General features: G+C 47.7%; 2 protein-coding genes and 1 non-coding gene across 4 annotated transcripts; all 3 read left to right on the plus strand.

Moving 5' to 3' along the window:
- Window positions 1-419: 419 nt before the first annotated feature.
- Mtmr11 (myotubularin related protein 11) lies at window positions 420-8822 on the plus strand. 2 transcript variants are annotated; one of them, XM_031374868.1, is made up of 17 exons: window positions 420-712; window positions 1146-1236; window positions 1613-1734; window positions 1990-2050; window positions 2192-2334; window positions 2781-2859; window positions 2964-3099; window positions 3249-3336; window positions 3460-3548; window positions 3632-3756; window positions 4927-4993; window positions 5185-5255; window positions 5728-5894; window positions 6178-6351; window positions 6898-7080; window positions 7468-7761; window positions 8214-8822. In XM_031374868.1, exons 1-17 carry the CDS (start codon window positions 647-649, stop codon window positions 8358-8360), a joined length of 2103 nt encoding a protein of 700 aa, XP_031230728.1. In that variant the 5' UTR covers window positions 420-646; the 3' UTR covers window positions 8361-8822. The 2 variants fall into 2 exon arrangements, with proteins under 2 accessions (XP_031230728.1, XP_031230729.1); XM_031374869.1 differs by lacking the exons at window positions 420-712; window positions 1146-1236; window positions 1990-2050 and having other exon boundaries at window positions 1617-1734.
- A 590-nt stretch (window positions 8823-9412) lies between these two features.
- Sf3b4 (splicing factor 3b subunit 4) lies at window positions 9413-14372 on the plus strand. Its single transcript, XM_031374870.1, has 6 exons — window positions 9413-9736; window positions 10115-10243; window positions 10677-11219; window positions 11438-11644; window positions 13400-13573; window positions 13953-14372. Exons 1-6 carry the CDS (start codon window positions 9703-9705, stop codon window positions 14138-14140), a joined length of 1275 nt encoding a protein of 424 aa, XP_031230730.1. The 5' UTR covers window positions 9413-9702; the 3' UTR covers window positions 14141-14372.
- Window positions 13095-13222, plus strand: LOC116094552. The gene has a single exon (XR_004120190.1). It is a non-coding gene; the product is annotated as a small nucleolar RNA SNORA19 (small nucleolar RNA).
- Window positions 14373-16029: the final 1657 nt, after the last annotated feature.

The raw sequence follows: 16029 nt of genomic DNA on the forward strand, positions 1-16029 counted from the left end.
GTCCACTCCATTCTGCCCCTCGGCCTGTCATCCTCTCCGGAAAAGGACACAAGGTTCTGTTCCCTTTTATGTTCCCTTCTCAACCCCTGTTAGGTTGTCAGAGGAGGCTGAAAATCAACAAAATCACAAAACCCATAAATAAACGAAGCCAAAATAACCGAGTTTCCTAGTGTTTCATTTCTCGTTGAAAGAGTATAGAGAGCTAGCCCAAAATGTTTTAATTACATTACTGCTCCCCTCATCACACCCTCTAATATTCACGAACAGAAAGGGACTAGAATGTGGGTTTGGGTTAAGGGAATCAGGGTATTCCCCAGTTCCCCCATTCCTCCCATCTTTCTTAAGCTCCTCCATTTCCTTTCCACTTTCAAAAAAAAAAAAAAAAGTGTGTATTCTCCTTTAAGGGGCTGGGCATCTCTTTAGAGTCACCGAAGTTTCCAAAGAGCCTCCCCTGTCTGGGCAGGGCACACCTTTCAAATAAGACCCCCACCCGGAACTGTGCTCCTGGTACCCCAAATGCCGCTACCCTCGTGTCCTCCCCAGCCTCTTTCTCCCCACCTCTAGGATTTAGCCTCTCCCCAGAGAAAGCGAGCATCTTTGAGAACTCCCACCCTTAGCTGCTCCACTCCCGGATGGAGCCAGGGAAATGTGGTGGGGGGGCCGGGGCCAGAGTTTCAACATTGCCCCCCAGAAGGAGGAGCCAGAGATGGGGGTAAGGAGAAGGAATGGAAGGGTGACTATCAAGAGGGTGTGAATGGGATGCTGTGGAAATTAAGCGGGAAGGAAAGGATCCAGAGGAGGAGGGTGTATCTGTTTTATCAACTGTCATGGAGCTGGTCTGTCTTTTTCAGTCTTGAGTTGTCTCATTATCCATTAACCAGCCCCACCTTGTCTTGTCTGCCAGCTGCAGTCAGTGATCTCAGTTTCCCTGAGAGGAGAGGGGAAAGAGAGGAGAGGGAGAGAGGGAGAGGGGAAGGAGAAGAGAGGGGGAGAGGGGGGAAGGGGGAGAGGGGGAGAGGGGGGAGAGGGAGAGAGGGAGAACGAGAGCCGAACAAACGAACTCAGTGTGGGTCTCCAAAGGCAGCTACTGAAGAAATCCCAGATTCTGGTTAGGAGGTCCCAGATTAACTCTCTCCCCTGCTCAGCTCTCTGGACCAAAGTCTAACACAGGGAACAGGATGCTGGAGCCTAGCAGTCATCAGCTTGGCAGCTGCCTGGCCTCTGGTTGTCTCCCAGGTAATAAAATGACCTCTCTAGATTCCTTTAAAAGTCTTCCTACCCCATTCTTTTTTTTTTCACCAAAGATAGCTCCCTATTCCTTTCCTCAAAGTGCTTCTGAGATTCAATGTCCTGCCTCCTTCCTCAGAGCTAGTGGAAGGCCTGAATATTGTTCCTTATGCTTTTTCACCCTGGCTACCACTTTTCTTATTGACTATCTAAAGACCAGTGAATATATATGTGCCACATTCTATGCAGAATTTTTAGAGGTTAAAAAAAAAATGTCTATTCTTTTCCTTCAATTTTACATTCCTGAAGGATGGACAAGTAGCCATGTAGAAGTGTGGGGCAGCATTGGGAATAGTTAGACTTTGCTTCTCTTTCTCCCTTTTAGGGGAGCATATCCTAGCATGGGCACCAGGACGAAGGAAAGGGCCAGGACTAGACCTTCCTGGAACTCTGATCTGCACTAATTGTAGGGTCACCTTCCAGCCTTGTGGATGGCAGCGAAGTCAGGTGAGGTGGTTAGTGTAATAGATAAGACTGAAGCTGGACATGGTATTCCCAGCAGTTGGGAGGTTGAGATGGAAGACCGTGAGAGCTCCGGACTAAACTAGGCTACATAGCAATGCTCTGTTTATCTTGTGAATGTATCAGTAATGGTAGAATTATTTCTATGGAAGCTGCTTTCTACAGGGGAGAGGGGAGGAGGCAGCAAGGCAGGGCAGGGATGGCTGTTATGTCTGTGCATCAGTCTTGTGCTTCCTTTAGGATACTCCTCTGAGTAGTGAATATGATTTTGCCCTGATCAACATTGGGCGATTAGAGGCTGGTAAGTCTGAGGGTTTGGGTAAAAGGGACATTTGAGTCCCCACCTTCTGTTCTCAAAAGACTGAGGGCTGGGGCAGGCTGGAGTGGAGGAAATGCTCCCAGAGAGATCCCATGGTCATTCTTCTCTAACTCTTAACTTCAGTGAGCAGCTTGTCAAGAGTGCAGCTTCTCCATCCTGGGTCTCAGCTTAAGTTTATTCCCGAAGAGGTTCTGATTCATGGCCGAGACTTCCGGCTGCTTAGAGTTGGTTTTGAGGCTGGAGGGCTGGCACCTCAGGCCTTCCAGGTAAGAACCCTTTACTTAGAAAAACCCTTCTCACCTAGAAACCTCAGGGCACCCTCCATGCTCCAGGGTGTCTCACCATTTCTCACTCCACTCCACTCAAGGAGAAGAGTGATAGTCTCACGAGGAGGATGGGCCTGAATGCTATAGTCTGGCTCCGACGGTTATGAGCAGCAGTAACTATGGATAAGTTTTACCTCTGCAAAATGTGGAGAGTTGGGTAATATTCCTAATTAATTCCCAACTTAATATTCTATGAGTCTGTGGTTTTAGATTTGTTCCTCTGACCACAGCACCTCCCACTTGTGGAGGTCCCCTTCTCTCGCACCTGTTTTGGCTGCTCTTCAATATTGGTTGTAAAGGCAGTAAGTAGAGAAACACATGCTCTATTTCAATGTTTTTACACCTCCAGTGTGAGGCTAAAGGATAGGATATGCTCTCCTCCCCAGGTAACCATGGCCATCATTCAAGCCAGAGCTCAGAGCAGTCAAGTCCAACAGTATAGAGGAATAACCTTGAGCAGAGTCGGTAAGCCACGATGTTTTAGGTTGAGGAAATGGGAAGTGACTCTGAAACGGAAGGGGCTAGTTGGACAAAATATTTCTTCATCCTGTTTCTCACTCTTTCTCCAGGCAAGTCTTCTGGCTCTAGAAAGCCACCTATTCCTCTCTTGGAGACTTTAGAAGACTGGGAAACAGAGCGGAAGAAGCAAGGGGCCCGAGGCTGGAGGGTTAGCACGGTCAATGAGAGATTCGATGTAGCTACCAGGTAATGATTCAATCTGCCCTTCTGCCCTGTTACTCCTGGTTTCAAAACCCGAGATCCCTTGGAATGGTCTTCCAAAGTAACATCCTTGTTGGAACAGCTTTCTTAGCACAGGCCACTGAAAGGCTGTGACTTTGCTCTTCGTTTTTCAGTCTTTCAGGTTACTTCTGGGTCCCTAGTCGAATTCTGGACAGTGAGGTCAGAAGAGCATTTGCACATTTCCATCAGGGCCGTGGACCGGTCAGTATGAAACTAGAGGGTCAGGGGACAAGGGATGGGAGGGCTTGCTGTGAGGTCATCGTGGGGGCAAAGGTAGCTTAAATGTAGTTCCTTCACCATAACCCTCTTCTCACCCATCTGAAGCGCCTGTCCTGGCACCACCCAGGAGGCAGCGACCTTCTCCGATGTGGAGGCTTCTACATAGCCAGTGACCCTAACAAGGAAGATATCAGGTGAGGGGTCTTAATGAGACCCAAGGGCTAGGTATTCTGAAAGACCCCTTTCCTTCATTCCCGGCTTCCTTTCTTCCCTCCAGAGCAGTGGAGTCAATGCTACAGGCTGGGCACTCTGATGTTGTCTTGGTAGATACCATGGATGAGATGCCTAGTCTTGCTGATATCCAGCTTGCCCACTTGAAACTGAGGAACCTTTGCCTGCCTGGTGAGAATAACCTTTGGACCCTCAACCCTAACCTGGTTTACTGTTTGTGTATTATAGATCGATCCTTTAGCCCACTGATCTTTCATTTTTGTATCCTATCTTCATTGCCTGCAGACTTACCAATAACCTGTTTTCCCACAATTGTTTTTTGTTTTTAATTTATTTTGAAACAGTCTCTCTATGTAGTGACACTGTGTAGACCAGGCTGACCTCAAATTCTCAGATCCACTTGCCTCCCTCTCGTCTGGGATTAAAGGCATGCATTACCACACCCTGATACCCAACTTTAAAAATAAAACTTTATTGGCTGACTATGGGTGGGGTGGCACATACCCATTATAATCATGGCATTTGGGTAGTAAAGGCAAGAGGATTGCTATAATGAGCTTAGGGCCAGCCTGGGCTATGTACAAGACCCTGACTCAAAACAAAAATGAAAATAAACAGCTTTATGAAATTCACTTTACCCATTTTTTTTTTTTTTGAGACAAGGTTTCTCTGTATAGTCCTGGCTGTCCTGGAACTCACTCTGTAAACTAGGCTAGCCTCAAACTAAGAAATCCACCTGCCTCTGCCTCCCAAGTGCTGGGATTAAAGGCATGCGCTACCACTGCCCGGCCATCACACACATTTTAACCAGACTTCTTAACCCATCTGTGTAGCTGGTCTTTACTACTTTGTGTATTCTTCTTTTTCCCACCCTTTATCCTTCCCCTACCTCCAGTTTCAGCCCCTATCACTAGATAGGAAAGAAAGAATAGAGGGAAGAGAAAGAAAGAGAGATCCCTGAATCTAATTTCTTTCCTTTTGTTTCTTCTTTGAGCACAAGTACTAACAAACTGCAACCAACTCCATGAAGGACCAACCTCTAGGGGCTCTAGCATTTATGTACCCTCTGAAAGTCCCCAGAATTTCAAATGTCACACAATCGCAGAAACTATTTGCAGCTGGCAAAACTATGCCTCTGCTAGAGCATGAGGTGAATCATAATCAGCTGCTGTGGACAATCTGAAGCAGCCCCACATCCCACACCTGGGATTAAAATGAAAAGACAGTTTTATACTTGTGTTTTTAAAGAAACCAAAATTCCAAAATTGTCACTACACATCTACGTACAGACCTGGATCCTGGGTTCTGATCTTTTTGTCTTTCTTGCTCCCTCTGTGCTAGACTCATCTGTAGCTGAAGAAAAATGGCTCTCAGCCTTGGAAGGAACACGGTGGTTGGACTATGTCAGGTATGCCCAGCCTTCTTTCTAATCATGGTTAATAATTCCAAATTCTCCTTCTCCTGACTTAGGCTTCCCAATGGCCTCCCATCAATCTGCCCTGCTTCCCAAGACTGTTACTATTGTTTGAGAGGAGGAGAGGCATTTGGGAGTCTGACACTCCTCCAACACATTACTCCCTTCATCACATGCCCTTCCAGGTCTTGTCTTCGAAAAGCCAGCGACATCTCAGTATTAGTGACATCCCGTGTCCGTTCTGTAGTGCTTCAAGGTGAGGTCCTTGGGTCAGCTCCTTCCATTCCTTATCTTTGTCCTTCATGTGTTGAGATAGTGTGGAAGGGGAGCTTTCTTGTGCCCTTTTTTAATACTAGCATCTTCCTGTGGGTGCCAACTCATCCTTCAGAGCTACTCAGTCCCCTACTATAACAGTTGTCCCTAATTCCAAGCTGGTTTTAGTCCTTCTTGCTCCTTCATCAGTGGATGAAGAAGGGGCAGGGTGAGAAGGGTACTGGGGATGCTGGTTTGGGAAGTGTGGCTCTGCTTTCGCTGTGACAATGGGTGTTTCTAGAAGGTGAAGTCTATGAAGTGAATCATTTGAGCTTTGTCTTCTCTTTTCTGTGCCCTCTCACTCCTGCCTTCCCCCACTTTCTTTTATGTGCCCCTCCCCCTCCCCTATGTTTCCTCTTCTTGTTCCCTCCTGCCCTAGTTTCTTGGACCCCCTTCTTTGTTCCTTTGTCACCCAGAGCTTGGTGATCGTGATTTCAATGGCCTCCTCTCTTCACTCGCCCAGCTGCTTTTGGCCCCAGAAGCCCGGACATTGTTTGGTTTCCAGTCACTAGTGCAACGAGAGTGGGTGGCAGCTGGACACCCCTTTCTCACCAGGCTTGGAGAAACTGGGGCCAGTGAGGAGGTGAGGACACTTTAGGATTTTTGTTTGTTTGTTTGTTGGTTGGTTTTGAGTGGGGTCGTTACTAAAAGAAAGAGTTTGAGAAAATGATATAGCCTAACCCACTGGATGTGATCCAAGTCTGAATGGGCTGTTGGGCTGAGTGGACACTCAGACGAGTCGGCCTTAAAGCCCTATGACTCACAATCCCTGCTTTAATCCCTGCCCTCCTCAGTGTCCTGTCTGGGTCCTTGTTCTTCCCTTTCTCAGATGCCTACAGACAGCCCAGACTGTTTTCTCTTCTCAGGCCCCAGTGTTTCCTCTCTTCCTTGATTGTGCCTGGCAGCTCCTCCAGCAGTTTCCGGCAGAATTTGAATTCTCCGAGTTTTTCCTTCTTGCTCTTCATGACAGCATCAGGGTTCCGGACACCCTCACCTTTCTGAGAAACACTCCCTGGGAGCGAGGGAAGAAGAGTGGACAGGTCAGTGACCCCATTTTAATTTTTTCTAGTTGAGTATTTCAAAGTTTGGAATTTGTTCTTTGATGTGTTAGAACAGCGGGTCGAGTCAGAACATACCATATTCTAGGCTCGAACAGTTCCACCTGCAAGAGGTTTAATTGAGAGGGTGAGAGGGGGCAGTAGCACGGAAAGAGAGGAAGGGGAGAGAGAGAAATAGAGGAGTGTTCTCCATATATAGCTAGACCTGGATATCCATATATATCCATATATCCATATATATATATATATATATATACACATACACACACACACACACACATATATATATATATATATATATATATATATACACACACACACACATATATATATATATATATGATTTTCCCCCATTGTCCTGTAGTAAGTAGTACTGAAATGGCAGACCCTGAGCTATGTGTCTAGCTTTGTGTAGGTTCTGGGAATTCAAACTTAGGTCCTCACTCTCAATGGCAAGTGCTTTTATCCACCAAACCAATCCTAAGCTCAAATCACCCATCACCCTTTTCTTTGCTTCCTCTCTTTTAGTTCAACTCGTATACACAAGTTTACACCCCTGAGTACTCCCCGCCCCTAGATGGAAGTCCTGCTAATTTACACCTGTCTGTCTGGGACTGGGATTTACGCTACAGCAAGGAGCAGATATCACAGTTCCTTAATCCTGGCTACCATCCGGGGCATTGCCCAGACAGCAGGTTCCCTAGACAGCAGGTAAAGTACCTACACCTCAACTCCCTTGATGCTCTCAGGTTCAAGCTACTAGATGAGAATGACAGGATATCCGAGTCCCTCAGAGAAAGATAACACTATCTTTTACAGCTGTCACTTGCAGCCTGCCTTCAGCAAGACAGATGTTCTAGAATAGCAGAGAGCGTTCTTTTGGTCTTCATCTGTTTGTCTTCTTGGTTCATGTCCATATATGACATGTTTCTCTAAAATCAACCTAATAAACCCAAAGCCCTAAAGCCTGTTGAGGGAGGTCAGAGGGAGGGGGCTGCAGTTTGTCACTGGCACAATGACAGTGGGGCAGCCAGGTATCTCTTCCCACTTTGGAGTCCAGTTGTTTTCTCAGTTGTCTGTTGACTTTTTCTCTTTTAGCTGAGCCTCATGGTTCCTGGACCTCCCAGCTCTATGTGGCTGTTCTCTAGAGGGGCCCTGACCCCCTTGAATCAGCTCTGTCCTTGGCAAGACAGCCCCTCCTTGCTGGCAGTCTCTTCTCATTGGCTCCCTCGACCTGCTAGATCCTCCGAAAGCCTAGCTGACCAGGAATGGGGGCTCCCCTCACATTGGGGAGCTTGCCCTTTACCTCCCGGGCTACTGCTGCCTGGATATCTGGGACCACAGCTCAGGTTCTGGAAACGTTGTTACCTGAGGGGAAGGCCTGAGGTCCAGGTGAGAAGGGAAGACAGACTGGATGGGGGAGAAGGCTGGAAAGGCTAAGGGCTGGAGGAACTGGGGAGGAGCATTGGGTTTATCAAACGGGATCCACTGGGATAGTAGGTAGTGGGAAAACCGCCTGCAGCTTGGATCACATAGATTCTGGAGCACTGCTGGAAGGGAAAAGAGCACTTAAGACTCTAGAAGTACCAAGGATCTTAATAGAAAACCAGCCGGGTAGTTGTGGTGCACCTTTTAATTCTAGCTCTTGGAAGACAGAGGCAAGTGGATCTCTTGAGTTTGAGACCAGCCTGGTCTACAGAGCTAGTTTCAGGACAGCCAGGTCTACACAGAGAAACCCCTGTCTGGAAAAACAAAACAAATAAACAAACAAACAAACAAAAAATGGAACTAGTAAGCTAGACTAGTAGCAATCTTCCTTTGTCCCCTTCTTTGCCTCTCCCCAGATGGGCTCCTCAGCGCTTACGATCTCTGGCCTTCAGCATGAGCTGGCTCAGCTTCAGGAACTATTAAGAAAATGGACACCAAGAATATCTCCTGAGGATCACAGCAAGAAAAGAGATCCAAATACCATTCTCTCTGAGATGGGCTGAAATGGCTCGCATTCTCAAGGCAGGGCAGAGGGCAGGGTTTCTGCTGATCTTATGTCTGACCTTGGTGCTTCAACTTTGGCATTCCAGTCTGTACAGCTCACTTAGTAGGCCAGTTTCTGAAGCAGATGGTGGCGCTACCAACCTCTAGCTCTGGTTCCTGGAGCTATTTTCGTTTCTCGTGATTTGAAAAATAAGGGACAAATCCAGTTCAGAATGTAGTTGCCTTTTCCCCCCCAGGCAATTCTGTACCTTTTGGATGGCTGTCAAAACTGTATTACGAGAGACCCTTTTCATCAGTACCAACAAGGTGTCCTAGAGACCTCATTCTCAACACTACTTTGAAATCTTTTCTTAGTCGTCTGTGGGAATGAGGTGAATAAGGGAGACACCCTCTCCTCCCACTGTATATTTTCATAGCAGCATTTCTATTTAAGGAGTTCATTAAAGCACAGTATTTCTACACATTGCTGGTATTTTCTTGTGTTGAATGAAGATCTCGGCGGCAAAGCGGTGGGGGGTGGAGGGGTTGGAGGGGTTGGGTGTGAACTGAGAAAAGCACCCATGTTATTGTATGGAAATAAAGGATCCAAGTTAGGCATGGCTTGGCAGAAATTCACATGAAATATGGGGAAAGGGGTCCTTAGAGGCCCCCCCACACCTTTTTTGAGACAAGGTCTCTACGTGTAAGACTTCAAGCTAGCCTGGAACTCTTTCTGTTTTTTTGAGTCAGGTTTTCTGGGCGGCCACGGCTGTCCTGGAACTCATTCTGAAGACCTGGCTAGCCTTTAACTGCTTCTTAAAGCTTCAATACCCGCCCGTGAAACAACCCGGTTGTGTCCCAGATTTCCCAAGATTAGCGGAGCTCTTGACACTTAGGGGAGAAAATACGTCGAGCTCAAGCCTAGGCCGAGGGCGAGTCTGTACGAGCGTTGTGGACCGTCTTAATATCAGGCTGCTTCTGAGGGCAGTCCTGGCCCTGCATTTGGCGGGGCTTCGCCTAGCACACGTCTCTGCGTCACAGAGCACACAAAGCTTGGGCTAGCATTTGAAATTGCGCTTGGGGAGCAGTGTGACCCTCTAACAGTCTGGAAGCATTCAGGGCTTTAGTTAACTGTATCAAGGCGGGCTGAGCACGTCTGTTCTGCCCCGACTGCTGCAGCAGCCCCAGAGCGCTTTCCCCTTCAGAAAGACACGGATCCGACTCCTAAGATGGCCGCGATCGCTTCCGGCTCCTCCCCTGTTGCCGGCCCCGCCCAACGCGCCCACTTGGCCCGGAAGTGGAAGTAGTAACTGAGGTCAGGGGGCGGTGCTGCTGCTTAGAGACGGCGGGAGCCCTTTCGCCATGGCTGCCGGGCCGATCTCCGAACGGAATCAGGGTAATTGGGAGAGAAGAGCCCAAGAGAGGGCCAGGGTGGTGGAGGGCAGATTAGTGCCAGAAGTGTTTTCGCTTCGGTGGGAGACGAGATCCCTCTGGTGTGAGACCGACCTCTGGGCGCCTGGCTGGCCTCGAGGCCGGGTGCAGGCCGAGGCCTGGAAGAAGTGATGCTTCTAGATCCAGTCTCCTTAAGTACTCCCTCTACCAAAAAGACAAAAGTCTCCCAGAAATACAGAATCAGCAAGAATGCCAAATTAGACGTAGCAGATTTTCTAGACGGTGGAGACAGAGGGGATTTCAGGGTTTTAGTTAATGTTTTTGATTTTTGCCTTCTTTTTCGCTCCTGACTTTCTCCTTATCTCCTGCTTCTTCCGTTTAGATGCCACGGTGTACGTGGGAGGGCTAGACGAGAAAGTGAGTGAACCGCTGCTGTGGGAGCTCTTTCTCCAGGCAGGGCCAGTGGTCAACACCCACATGCCAAAGGATAGAGTCACTGGCCAGCACCAAGGTGAGTACCTGGTAGGAATTAGACTTGGATAGGGTTAACCGGCCCTGAAGAGGCCCAGCTCTAGTCACAGCTACTTTGGAATGAGCCACCTAAAGATTTCTTTTTTTCCCCTTAAGTTTCAGTTCCCAGTTTCTGGACTATTTTCTCTTAGCACTTGTTACTGGAGCCGTTCTCAGTAGAAGTAAAATTATTCCTCTATCACGTTCCTTTTTTTTTATTTTCGAGGCAGAGAGGTTCTTTGTGTAGTCCTGGCTGTCCTGGATCTTGCTCTGTAGACCAGGCTAGTCACTAGATGGGCCTGAGTGGTGGCGATCAAAGCACGTGCTGCCACCCTGCTGTTATCTGTTGTGCTCTTTGTGTTTGGAGGCTGGTCAGTCAGTGTTTCGCATCGAATCTCTTCACTGAGTGATGGTTTTTTTCATTGGCTTCCCAGGCTATGGCTTTGTTGAATTCCTGAGTGAGGAAGATGCTGACTATGCCATTAAGATTATGAACATGATCAAACTCTATGGGAAGCCAATACGGGTGAACAAGGCCTCAGCTCACAACAAAAACCTGGATGTGGGAGCCAACATTTTCATCGGAAATCTGGACCCGGAAATTGATGAAAAGCTGCTTTACGATACTTTCAGCGCCTTTGGAGTCATCTTACAGACCCCCAAGATTATGCGGGACCCTGACACAGGCAACTCCAAGGGTTATGCCTTCATTAATTTTGCTTCATTTGATGCTTCGGATGCAGCAATTGAGGCCATGAATGGGCAGTACCTGTGTAACCGCCCTATCACTGTGTCTTATGCCTTCAAGAAGGACTCTAAGGGTGAACGCCATGGCTCAGCAGCTGAACGACTTCTGGCAGCCCAGAACCCACTGTCCCAGGCTGACCGCCCTCATCAGCTGTTTGCGGATGCACCCCCTCCACCCTCTGCCCCCAATCCTGTGGTTTCATCCCTGGGTTCTGGGCTTCCTCCACCAGGTACAGCTTGGAGTTCAGACTACGCCAGTGAGGCCCTTGGGAGGGAGGGTCAGGAGGTAGAAGCAGCCCCGGAAGAGTCAGCTGCTAAGTCAGTGGGCTGTGAGGAAGGAGTGAGGGATGCTGGTGGAAGGGAAGAAGTTGGTGGGTTTCCTCTGGAAGCTGGAGGTCTGCAAGACATTCTGTCCTCAACCATTAACTGTCTTTCACTTTTTAAACAGGCATGCCACCTCCTGGCTCGTTCCCACCTCCAGTGCCACCTCCTGGAGCCCTCCCTCCTGGGATACCACCAGCCATGCCCCCACCACCTATGCCACCTGGGGCTGGAGGCCATGGCCCTCCAGCAGCAGGAACTCCAGGGGCTGGACATCCTGGTCACGGACATTCACATCCTCACCCATTCCCACCAGGTGGGATGCCCCATCCAGGTAAGTGTTCTGTGCTGGGAAGGAAGCTGAGCTTATGGGCGGGGCTTTGTTATTGCTTCTCCCAGTGCTTATTGTTTTGGATGGAAATGGTCCAGAGTCCTCCTTTTCTTCAGAAAACAAACAGTACTTTGTATATGTTGGTGATCCCGTTTTGTCTCCCATTTCTTTTATTTTCTGAAGAATAGCTTGTACTTGGCAAAACTCTCAACCTCTCCTCTGCTTCCAAGGTTACCAAATCTAGAAAACATTTTTGCTTTTGTTTTTTTGAAACAGGTTCACTGTGTAACCCTGGCAGTCCTGGAATTCTCTCTGTAGACCAGGCTGGCCTCAAACTCAGTGTAGCATGCTGGGAGGAGGCCTTCCGAGTGCTGGGATTAAAGGCGTACATATTTCTAGATTTTCTGTTAACCATAGCAACCTGGATCAGCTCCTTTTATTTTGTGTTTGATTCTCTTTTCTGTGTTTATCTGTAGTGTTAAATGTAGAGGTTCTGATTTATCCTGGGTCTCTGGTCCAAGGTTCTTGGCAGGCTAGAAAAAGCTGCTGTTCAACCCACAGTTTACTTTCCTCTTCCCAACACCATCTTCTGTAGCTCTCGCTTGTAGGAGCCCAGTTCACAACTCTGGGGTTTGTCTGTTCTGTCCTCCACTTTGCATAGCAAGTCTAGCTTATGTTTTTATCATTTGTCACAAGCCAGTGCTCTAGACTGCATTTCACTTCCTGTAGTAATCTTCCTGTCACTGTGACTCAGGTTTTCTGTGTCTGATCTACTTTCACTGAGTAATTCCAGGGTATTCATAGACATTTCCTTAAAATCCTTCTGTTTCCTTTACTTAGAGAAGAAAACCTGGGCTCACTGCCAGCGCTCAGGGTTCAGGTCCTTGGTCGGCCGAGCTTATGGGCATTAGGATTACTGTTTGGTGTTCTGCACATGCCAAGCCCCCTGCTTGGAGCAGCTGACATCCACTCTCCTGTGTTCTTGAGGATTCCTTTTCTGGATGGGTGGGGTTTACAGTGGAGTCCTGGCTGGCCTGGAACTCTCTGTAGACCAGGCTAGCTTAAACTCACACAGATCCACATGCTTCTGCCTTCCTAATGCTGGGATTAAAACCATGGCAGGCTAAAATTTTCTTTTTTTTTATAATTTAGTGGGATTTTTGTTTGTGTTTTGTTTTTTGTTTTGAACCACAGTCTCCTATGCCCCAGACTGGTGTCAACTTTGCTGCTACTGATCCTTCTGCCTCTACCGCTAGCATGCTGGGCAATGCAGGGATGTGCTACCAGGCCAGCTCTTCCTAAGGAGTTCTTACTGGCCTTTTAGAATTAAGCCTTTGCACGGACATATATGTTCCACCAAGTCCTGGCATACAAAAAGTCCAGAACAAAAATTCTGCTTGTTTTATACTTGTCTTGTCACCATCTCTATGCCTAAGTCAGAGAAGTAAAGTGAATGCACATTTCATTGTCTTTTTTTCTTCACATCAAAAGAAAAGATATTTCTGATGTGCTAAATAAACTTGGAGGACGATTAGCAGCATGGCTCCTTTAGCCACTGCTGTCAGTCACCTTCAGACAAAGGTTGATTGAAAAAAATCCTGGAAGGAAAATGAAGAGCGTAGAGCTGGCTGGGCTTTACTATAGGAAGGGGTAAGAGTGGTGCCATCTTGTGTCCTCTGTCACCATCATCGTTTTGCTATCTTTTCTTTGCCCTGGTTTCCTTTTGTCTCTGTCTCCTTGTGTGTTTTATTTCCATAGGGATGTCCCAGATGCAGCTGGCCCACCATGGCCCCCATGGCCTAGGACACCCCCATGCTGGGCCTCCAGGCTCTGGGGGGCAGCCACCACCTCGGCCACCTCCTGGAATGCCTCATCCTGGACCTCCTCCAATGGGCATGCCCCCCCGAGGGCCTCCTTTTGGATCTCCCATGGGTGAGTGGGCACTAGCCCATTTCTTATCTTTGTGTGTGTGTGTGTGAGAGAGAGAGAGAGAGACAGACAGACAGACAGACAGAGACAGAGACAGAGACAGAGAGACAGAGAGAGACAGAGACAGAGAAACAAGATAAAGACATGCAGACAGCCTATACCCCAGTGACTCCTGCTCCTGCCTTAGCTTCTCAAGTGCTAGGGTTATAGGGGCATGCACCATCAAGCTGTTGGTCCTGCATGTGTTCTTATCGCTTTCTTTGCCCCTCGCCCTGTCCTGTGCTCTTTCTTTGACTTCACACATTCCTGTTATCATCCCCACTGATCTCAACATTAGCTGCTTCCTGTTTTCATTTTTGTTAACTTCTTTTTCTTCCTGCAGGGCACCCAGGTCCCATGCCTCCACATGGTATGCGTGGGCCTCCTCCATTGATGCCCCCTCATGGATACACCGGTCCTCCAAGACCCCCTCCCTATGGCTACCAGCGGGGGCCCCTCCCTCCACCCAGACCCACTCCACGGCCCCCAGTTCCACCTCGTGGTCCACTTCGGGGCCCACTTCCTCAGTAAATTGTCATCCTTTGTCTCCTTTTATCCTCTCTGTATCTTCATTTCTTGGACCAATCAGAGATGCTGTAGCTTGTCAGGGCTAATGTATTGATCCCTCTCAGTAACTCTGTCCCCATTCCAATGTCATGTTTTCCACAGGGGATTATTCTTCATTTTTATTTTAAAATGTTGGTCCTAATTTCTTTACACGTGTATAGAAAAATAAAACTATGCTTCTTGTTTGTTCTCTGGTGAAATAGCTTTTAGAAGTGGGGGTTTGTGGGAGGGACGGTGTTTACATTGTAAGGATTTATTTTGCACGTCACTTCACTTCTGTGCCTTACCACCTGACGGCTGCACTGGAATAGGGCTTATTTTCTGTTATAATATGGGGGCATTACTAACAGAAATAAAATGTCTGGTTAGCAAGGAGTGACGAGCACAAAAGTATCCATTAAAAGCACTATGTGGGGTTTGGCTGGAAAGTGTCATTGAGGGGCCGTTGGATGAACTGCAGAGTCCACACGCTAGAGCTCTACAGCTTTGCAACAGACAAGGAGCTGGGAATACAACTTAGCAGCGGTGCAGCCTGGGCCCTTGTTCTGAGTTCTGTCCTTGACACCAGAGGGGAAAAGATGAAATATATAATGTGTGTGTGTATCCACGTATATATATATGATTTGCTACCTTATCTAGGGGATAGTACATATATGTGTGTGTATGTTTGCTTATATTTTAAAAATCTATGACCAACCAATGGGAAAGTATTAAAATATGGAGGGAAGCAGCTGGGCAGTGGTGGTGCACACCTTTAATCCCAGCACTTGGGAGGCGGAGGCAGGAGGATTTCTGAGTTTGAGGCTGGCCTGGTCTACAGAGTGCGTTCCAGGACAGCCAGGGCTACACAGTGAAACCCTGTCTCAAGGAAAAAAAAAAAAATGGAAGCATTGTGCCTTTCTTTTTTTGAGCTGGTTTTTGTAACCCTGGCTCTCCTGGAATTCACTAGGTAGACCAGGCTGGCCATGAACTCAGATCTGCCTCTGCCGGGGTTGAAGATATGTGCCACCATGCTCAGTAGAAGCTTCATCTCTTGAGTGTTGTTACCATGGCTTTCATTTGGAGCCATATGAATGTCTTAATTGCTAGACCAAGTGAGTAAGTAAGGAGGGCAAATGTTCATTTCAGTGAGTGACGTTTATATCTTCCTAATTTTTACATTCTCCATTCTTCCAAACAATTTCCACTCTAATATTTATGGTTCCTGAAAAGGCTCTGCTGGTGACCAGGATGAACACAGCAAGAGTTACTGTTAGAACATCTAACTTGGTCTGAATGTTCAGGAAGACTTCCTTTGGAAAATAGTGATGTCTGTAGTTTTTGAGATGATCTTTGTAGTCATGAGATGATCTTTCTAGTCAGGCATTGTGGTGCATGCTTTGACCCCAGCAGAGGCAGTGGCAGGTGGATGTTGAGTTGAAGACCAGCCTGGCCTACACAGTGAGTTCCTAGGACAAGCCAGAGTTAAAAAGATGATCTATCTTAATCCTAACCCAGGGACTGGCACTCAACGGCCATGTCTTCCTGCCTGTCAATAGAATGCTGGGATTATGAGGTTGCTGCGCTCCTGGCTGGAGTTATCTTGAAAGGTGGACTCTTCCCATCCAGAGGAGTGGATGTAGCACTAAGGCTGTGTGAGAGCTGGCTGAGGTCAGAGCTAGGTTGGGCTTCTGGAGGTTTTAGTGCTTTTCAGCTTTTTCATTGGTGACCATGAAGACCCTTCAAAACAACCTTGAGGTGAGTAAGGGAGGATGCTGCGGGCTCTTTGCTCAGGAATATGAGCTGCCTTAGTTGTATATGTTAATCAGACATCCAGGTAGTAAAGTCGACTAGGCAGGTAGAGACAAATTTGG

This window comes from Mastomys coucha, unplaced genomic scaffold (genome assembly GCF_008632895.1).
Source record: "Mastomys coucha isolate ucsf_1 unplaced genomic scaffold, UCSF_Mcou_1 pScaffold16, whole genome shotgun sequence".
Taxonomy (NCBI): Eukaryota; Metazoa; Chordata; class Mammalia; order Rodentia; family Muridae; genus Mastomys; species Mastomys coucha.

Coding starts and splice junctions, on each gene's coding strand:
- Mtmr11 (XM_031374868.1), top strand. CDS start 647: ATGTGGTGGGGGGGCCGGGGCCAGAGTTTCAACATTGCCCCCCAGAAG. Junction 5,256..5,727: donor CCGTTCTGTAGTGCTTCAAG/GTGAGGTCCTTG, acceptor TTTGTCACCCAG/AGCTTGGTGATCGTGATTTC. Junction 6,352..6,897: donor GAGGGAAGAAGAGTGGACAG/GTCAGTGACCCC, acceptor CCTCTCTTTTAG/TTCAACTCGTATACACAAGT.
- Sf3b4 (XM_031374870.1), top strand. CDS start 9,703: ATGGCTGCCGGGCCGATCTCCGAACGGAATCAGG. Junction 11,220..11,437: donor TTCTGGGCTTCCTCCACCAG/GTACAGCTTGGA, acceptor CTTTTTAAACAG/GCATGCCACCTCCTGGCTCG. Junction 11,645..13,399: donor AGGTGGGATGCCCCATCCAG/GTAAGTGTTCTG, acceptor TTATTTCCATAG/GGATGTCCCAGATGCAGCTG.